At 48.1% G+C, this 7,907-nt stretch overlaps 1 protein-coding gene across 1 annotated transcript; it reads right to left on the bottom strand.

The window, feature by feature from the left end:
* Window positions 1–488: 488 nt before the first annotated feature.
* LOC121915780 (cdc42 effector protein 2-like) lies at window positions 489–4,559 on the bottom strand. Its single transcript, XM_042440300.1, has 2 exons — window positions 4,494–4,559; window positions 489–2,113 (listed from the first exon to the last, which is right to left on the bottom strand). The coding sequence occupies exon 2, from the start codon at window positions 1,918–1,920 to the stop codon at window positions 1,207–1,209; it is 714 nt and encodes a 237-aa protein (XP_042296234.1). The 5' UTR covers window positions 1,921–2,113; window positions 4,494–4,559; the 3' UTR covers window positions 489–1,206.
* Between the last annotated feature and the right edge of the window lie 3,348 nt (window positions 4,560–7,907).

Genomic DNA, 7,907 nt, shown 5'->3' with positions numbered 1-7,907 from the left:
CAATGTTAAAAGAAAAAGGGATCTCTCCAGTGGAGGGGAGTAGGCATCAAATTGGGAAATGCCTACTCCAAGAATGTATAAAATCCTATCTTTCTATCATGTGTTGATGAGGTCTGAGCTGGCAGTAATTTGGAGGAAAGGAGTTGTAAAGAGCATCACGGAAATGTCAGTCCTGGAATATAGCTGCTGTGAAGTAGACAGATTCCAATCTGGTGAGAATGAGCAGAAGACTCTTGGAGAAAACTGCCCCTGTCTTGCTGCCATTACGCCACTTCACTACTGCCTTGGCCATACTTGGAACACTGTATGCACTTTTGGATGCTGTGCTTCAAAAGGATATTGTGGAGCCAGAAAATATGCAGAGAAGGGCAGCCAAAAGGATTACAGGGTTGGAGCAATTCCCTAAGAGGAAAAACTGCAAAACATAGAACTTCTTAGCTTACACACACACAAGCAAAAATGGAGAGGAGAGACACAATAGAGAACATTTATAAAACATATATGCACATTAGAATGAATACAGACAATTTCTTTTGCCCCCTCACAATACTCAAACTTGGAGGGGTAACCCAATGAAATCCAGGTGATTCTGGCCAGATAAGAGCTAGAATTTTCACATGATTAGGGAAATTCACACAGCCACCCAATGCACTTAAAGCCACCCCCTGAGATGTCTTTATGACACAAGCCCATGGAGGAGACCTCCAGCAAGTAGCCATTGGCCATGATGGCTTAGAGAGGGAAGATCCACATCTCAGTATGGGCCAGGGGACTGTTACCCTCATGTCTTGCTTTGTGCCTTGAGGGGAATGTTTCTACGAGAAACTTCCTGTTTCCAAGTTAGTTTGGCCTTTCTCTGCCCCAGTCAGATCCAGCCACCGAACTCCTTGTCTTTTCTGAAACTGGCATTGGAGCATGTCTGACGTGGCCATGGGTACAAGTGCACATCAGAGGAGCCTCTTCTCTCAGGAAGCAACAGCACATGATCTCCAACATGAGCTCTGTCCAGCAAAGGCCTGTGAGGGTATCAGGGCCCACTTCCATTACAGGCTGGTGTGGGGTGTAGAGCGGTCCCCACACCCATCACTTCTTTCTGGGGGCTGCTTGGAGACCTTCCCTCACCCAACACAGCCAGTTTTCTGTGGAGCTGCCCCCAGATCAGCCCCGTTCCACCTATGGGGTTGGCAGATAGGATGCACAGGCAAGCTACAGGGCTTTAGGGGCAGGCTGTTGGTACTCCTCCATGATACGCAGAACGTCATCCAAAATGGAAGGACCCAGGTCAAGGTCAAGATGGAGCAGGGATTCTGAGTGAGACAAGGATGTCCCGCAGGAGTAGGGTTGCTCTTGACTGTCTGTGTGGTGATCCCTGCTGCCATTGCCCCCTCCCACAAAACAACCCTCAGGTGGAGGTGATGAAAAGGATATGGAAGAGGACAACGGGTCATAAGGTGCCATGGCTGAGAAGGAGAGGCCCTCAGCTCCACTGTGGAAGCAACCTTCTGCACAGCTGATGGACATGGAGCGCTGCTGCCCTCCGCTGGGCATCTCCTCAAGGTGTAGCCGTGGTGGCTTGGGTGGGGCCTGATCCTGGCCCTGAGCCCCACTGAACACAGGCATAGAGATAGCACTCTTCAGCAGAGTGCGGTAACCAGGGCCAGGTGGACAGCGGCCATAGGACTCATCCATCCCAGAGGAACTGCCGTGGCGTCCAAGACGAGGCAGGAGGTCATACTTGCCCTGCAGGAAGGAGAGCTCTCCGAACATGTCATCCTCTCCGTCTAGGCCAATGTGGGCGCTGTGTCGGAAATCGCCCAGTGGCGGGCTGATCATGTCGCTCGACAGGACATCCCGCAGGCGCAGCTTCCGGCCCCGCTTGGGAGTCGACGTCTTCAGGTAGATGGGCGTCTTGGCCGGCATCTCCTCCCAGGATGCCCCTCTGCTCAGGACCAGCTATGCTCAAGGTAGTGGTGGAGAAACCTACTGCCAGAAGTGTGCAAATTCTCTTCTCACGATCGTGAACTGCTCCTTTCTGGTCCCCCAAGAAAGTGTACTTGCCTGATGTTACCCTTCCTTGCTCAACTGTCACTGTTGAAGGGCATTCCACGCTGTCCTGGGAAAGGAAACCAAAGATAAGATTATTTAGAAGTGGAGAGCACCCGCCAGACCGGGCCTCTGCTGAGCTTCCAGTCCCAATGCCTATGCACAGAACTGTCAGAACATGAACTCCTCCTCTGCTCCTTCTGGTATGTGGACATTCCCCAGGGGTCTCGAGCTGCATCCTGCTCTTTCCAAACTCCAGCCCACTTCCTGCCAAGATTGCATATAAATTGCCTGTAATGAGGGATCTTCCTCACCCCACACATGCCCTGGGATTACTTGCTCCTAGGGGTATTAGGTGGGCCCCTGGGCAGAATCAGGATGGAGTCTCCTTCTCAGGGCAAAAATGAGACTGAACCCTGACACAAGTGGACTCACTGTGGGACAACTGATTGTTCAAACACCCGCAATCGGTGGAGAATTTTCCACCACCTTCACCCTGATCTCCCTAGCCTTGCCTTTTGCTTTCACATTCAGGAGGAGACATTGGGTACGTTTCACCTTCCCATTCTGCCTCATTTGACAATTGAAATAATAATCTCCCAAGGTTTTTTAAAAAAATAAAACCTATAATTTAAAAATTAAATTGGCTTTCATTTTATTTTTAACTGTAAATAAACATGTTTCTCTTAAGAAAGAGTTACGCTAGTCTTATATAATCTAAGGAACAGCATGTTGACCTTGCAGTTAATCTCTAGATTGAATCACTTCCTTGTAGCACCTATTCAGGGTTATTAGAAGGCATCTCCATGTACATAAAAAACCAATTTGATAATTTTTCAGATAGGACAAGGCATTTCCTTCTTTCCAGATGGTAAGAAACTGCTCTCGTCTGCCTCGGACTTGTCACTTGGGCCTCCCAGTCACAGCATGTCACATTTTTGTTTGCTATTTTCATGGGGAGAGGGGGGGCACAGTGGACTAAGGAATGAGACACTGGAAAAGGACAAAACTATCCAATGTGCAGGTCCTTACATTCCCTGACCAGTGTTGGTTATAAGAAAGATCTTCCTGGGAACACTGCAAAGACATTTCCTCTGTAGGCAGCCTCACAGGTAGGATCAGCTATGCAGAAGTGGTACAAAGCAGACAGAACCACCTGCAAACTTTTATCAAATGAGGGATACCAGGCAGAAAGGAAACCACAGTAAGAACCACCTCCCATTTCAAAGGAGACCAAAGCAAAAAAGCCACCTGGTCTCCTTGCTGGACCACAGCAAACTCTGCTCTGTTGACCTACACACCTTTGCCAATCATCTGGGCACACAAGTGCCCAGCTGGCACCGCTATGTTAACAATTTAAATGGGTTGACCGGAAGAACTATCGGTCAGTAGGAGATCGCACAGGGCGCACCAGTCAACGCCAGCTGGGAGTCAGCCAAATATCATGGGTAGATTTGCCAGTATCCATGACAGGTAGGGCTCCAGAGCCTTCCTCCTCATAACTGCTGTTTCTTGGCTGGAGGAAGAGCCCTGAGCAGAGGATGGGCTCCTCTTATGTAAGAGGTGGCTTATCCCATTTCCTCTGCCCTTCTCCTGCTCTTGTTCCCTGAATAGCTGCTCCCTGACAAATCCCCAAGTCGTCTGGATGAGGCCCTCCTCATGCTGACATGTTGCATAATGCGCTCCAACAAGCCCAGTGGTGGGATCAGAGAGAGGAAGGACAAGGTGGCCATGAAAGGGGTGTGTGCGTGTGACCCTTTGACTTTCAGCCTTTTTAATATATATGCCGCTTTCTTCCTCGTATCTTCCACCCTCCAGAAAGGAAGCTGGCTCTATCACAACTGTCACTCCCATTCCAGGCCTGGAGAGGAAGGTCATGGTCTGCAATGGGGACTGAGCCTCAAGGCAAACTTCTGCTGCACAAAACTAGGAACCCAACACATATTCCCTGAACTGCCAAGGGTGCCGGACAAACACTTCTGCGTATGCACCTGGTCAAGGTTCATCTGTGGGTTTACACAGGTGGAAAATGATGCCTACAACATACCTGTGGTAAACCCCACATACAAATAACACACAAGCAGGCACACATGGTTGCACCGCTGCACACACCAAAGGAGAGAAACACAAACACACTCACACATGCACAGAGCAAGGCGGTAAGAGGAACACCAGGACTCTCTGCTCCTTTTTTGCCGTTACCTTTCATTTTGCTCTGTGGACAACACTCTGGTTGCATTTCCTAAGGAATGTACTATAGACGAAGCCTTCCATTTCACATAACTCTGCCACATCCTCCATGGCTGGCAGTGCCCCCTTCGCATCCCCTTCAGAGAAACCTCATCAAAAGGGACTACTGTGAATTGAGTTTGGTACTAGCAGTCCCTGTGACCATTTTCTACCCTCATTCATCATCAGCCAAGATAAGCCAAGTTTATCTTGACCCAAACCTTGCAAAATCTCCAAGTGCCCTCTTGTTCTAAGAACATGCTTTGCTTGAAAGTGCCCCATCCTACACTTCATTCTCCCATTCCTCCCTCCGCCAAGGACCAAACTTGCCTGCAGTTGTCCAGAGGCTTCCCTGCCGGCACTACACCAAAGCAGCCTGTGGGAACACTGAGCCCAACAAGCCCCTGGTGGAGCAGAGCCAGCCTGTGACGCAAAGCCAAAGCCCAGCTTAGTCTGCCTTGTCCCTCCCTCGCAGAAGGGCCAAGGAGAAAGAGCGAGAGTCCTTCCCTTCCATCCAACCCAACCCAGTCCAGCCCAGCCTGAACTCATCTGCAAGTTCAGCCTCCTTTCCAAAGAGGGTACTTCCTTGCAGCACAAAACAATGTTGTGATTTGGTACTTATGCTCTCCAACACTCAAAACACAATTTCTCATTGGCCCTGGGATCTGGCTCAGCTTCTTTGAGTGCTAGAAGGAGATCTGAACAGTCATCCTGGAGAACAAACCAGCGATTCTCAATCCTTCCTAACTCTCCCCTGTCCCATAGACCTTGTTGTTGCATGCCTTCAAGCTTAATTCCCATCCTAAGGCAACCCTAAAGTGAATCTGTCATCAGGTTTTGTGTCAAGATTTGCAACCTTCTAACATTTCACAGATTAAACCTAGGACATGTGTAGCCAAGCAACATCAGAGTATGGTCAACATAGCAAAAGTTATTAATGAAGGAGGAAAAAGAAACTAGGAGAGGCTACAGCAGTTTGCCTTTGCCGGAGTCTACTGGGAAGAGCAAGATGCCACCTTTCCTCTTCTTATCCCACAGGTGAGTTAAGTGGTGCAAACTACTTTTGCACTTTGAACTTGCTTTGCAGAAACTGAAGTGAGCTGAGGACCAAAGGGAAAGCAAAAGGAGAGAGAAAGTGGGACATTTTAAAAAGCAGCCGAAAAACTTGGACAGTTGGAGGGTATGGATTTGTTCAGATGGGGATTACCACTGAGTTCCTGTAAGGCTGAGAGAGTGTGACTTGCCAAAGTCAGGCAGTAGGTTTTCATAGATGAGTAGAAATCTGAATTCTAATCACAGAACTCTAGTCCAGCATTTAAACCACTACATCATTCTGCATCAACCATTTATTAAACTCCATTGGATTAACAAGTCAAAAGCCCATACAACATAACCCATGCTTCAGCTGAGAAAACCCTCTAGCATCAGCATCCTATTTACAATCCAAACCAGTACCATAATCACAGGCCTTAAGCCAAGCCACTGAGAATGAACACTTGATTTGATAATTTTTTCTAAAGGGGAAAATTAGTAGACAGCGCAAGTGTCCTGTTAGGGCATGGCCTTGTTTCACTCTCTTTACAGCCTATCCCTCCTCGCCACAACAGTCTTGACTGCGTTCATGGGGAGAAAGGGATCAAGTGCAGAGCCAAGTACCAATTATTCTTAGCTGTCCATCTGGTGCCTGGATAAAGTTTGTGGAGTACCAGTGGGCATAAAATCACAGTTTGAGCACTTCTGGTGAAGAATGAGAGCCAGAAACTATATTGGAGTTGCTGGAAAAGCCAGCAGACCAGTGACTCCAGAAGCTATAACAGACCAACAGGCTTTGTTGGAAAGCAACATGCAGAAGAGACTTTAAAAGACAAGACATAGATCGGTATGTATGTGTAACAGCAGGGGAGCATCTTGTCCACAGGTTGCATTGCTGCTGTTGAAATTGCATCATTCCCAATTCCAGGAACTGGCTAAAATAAGGACAGTTTCGGCAGGTTTTTACAGGATGGGGGTGAGGAGATTTGAAGTTCAAGCAGAGCCAAAATGCTATGTTTGGTGAGCTTCAGTGTTGCTTTGCACAAATTTCTTTCAAAATTTGTATGTGTGTGCATTTTGGGGGCTTGAAGAGTATCCAGAGGCTTCAAGAGCCACAAAGTAGGTCCCCAGGTGCCACACTGATATCAGATTGAAAATCCATGGCGACACGTTTATTTATTTGAACGGCAACTTACTTATGCTAATCATATTTTAGATTCAAACCATTTTTTTGGCTTGGTTTTTAGGGAGCCTGCTCAGCTTCCACTGCAAGAATCCCGAAGTAAGGGACAAATCCGTTGAGACCTAGAACACAAGTACTGGCAAGAATCAAAGGGAGCTGAAGGGGCCGGTTGTGCGTTCTAACAATGCGGAAGTGCTGGCAGCCAACACTTTCCCTCCGGCTCAAGTCCAGGGTGGACCCATATTTCCGTGAGGAGCTGCAGAGATTACCTGGAAGACTCTGACCTCTGCTAATCAGCCTCGGGCCCTAAAGCTTCCTTACGTTCCTGACCCATTTTTCCTGCCATAAGCAGATCAAAGGCTATTTATAGTTCTCTTTCTCTCTCTTTCACATTCACACACAAACACATACCTTCCGTTGGTTCAATTAAGTAATGAGATTGTGCTATCAGAGAGGCAGACCCAGCTGCCTCAGATCTTTAAAAGGCCTGGGGAAGGGGCAGGCACAACCTCCTATCTAGTCCTGCAACAACCTTCTGTGTTGTGGTCAGAGGACACCCACCCAAATCTGCAGGAGCAGGTCACTCACTCCAACCCTATTTAGCTTTTAGGTGGCAATGCAGAAGTCAGGCAAATAAGAAATGGGTGTTTGAAGAAGAAACAGACAAGCCTGATCACTCACTTAGAGAAGCTGGCTGGGCTAAGATGCAAGTCAGATGTTAGTGCATTGACTGAAGGCCACCATTCAATGAGATTTGGTGGCTGGGGTCTTAGGCCATCTTCATAGGGAAATGTGCAGTGAATGAGTCCCCTTACCACTTTGGTGTTAGGTGGTGTCTCACAGCAAGGGTCCAACAAGGTGCTTTCAAGGCCTGACTTACAAAAGCAGCAGTGTGTTTCCACACAGCACTTCCACCCCTGAACTCCTCTGGGCTCAGCCACACTATTGCCTGAAAGAAAGGGCAGCCAAACTCACAAATTTGGGAGATCAGGGTCTTGTGAACCAAATCCTGTCATGCCTAGGCATTTGTGCCTACTCACAGCCCAATTTGGAAGGACATGGAGGATAAAATAAAGTAACTCAGGTCCACCGTCCTGTGCTTGATGGACTCTCCCAAACTGTACAGCAAGGCAACTGGAGATCCACCCCTTGGCTCACTTCAGTAGCAATGGCCACATTAACCAACAGAAGAGAATGGGAAAGATTTAGTTTGAGCAATAGCAAGGAACCTGAAGGCTACCTGTAGTCCCTACAGCCCACCTGTCAGCCTACTATGGTTGCCCCACTGCTATCACTATCAACCATGCCATGGAGAGCCATCCCACCTAGAACTGGATTCTCATCAGCTCTGTTGGGCAGATGGAAAGAGGATGAATGGGAAAGGAAACAGGGGATGTTTAGATAGCCATCCCTTATGCTC

This window comes from Sceloporus undulatus, chromosome 9, assembly GCF_019175285.1.
Source record: "Sceloporus undulatus isolate JIND9_A2432 ecotype Alabama chromosome 9, SceUnd_v1.1, whole genome shotgun sequence".
In the NCBI taxonomy this organism is placed as follows: Eukaryota; Metazoa; Chordata; class Lepidosauria; order Squamata; family Phrynosomatidae; genus Sceloporus; species Sceloporus undulatus.
The sequence above is the reverse complement of the archived record's forward strand: the minus strand, read 5'-3'. Positions and strand labels throughout refer to the sequence as shown.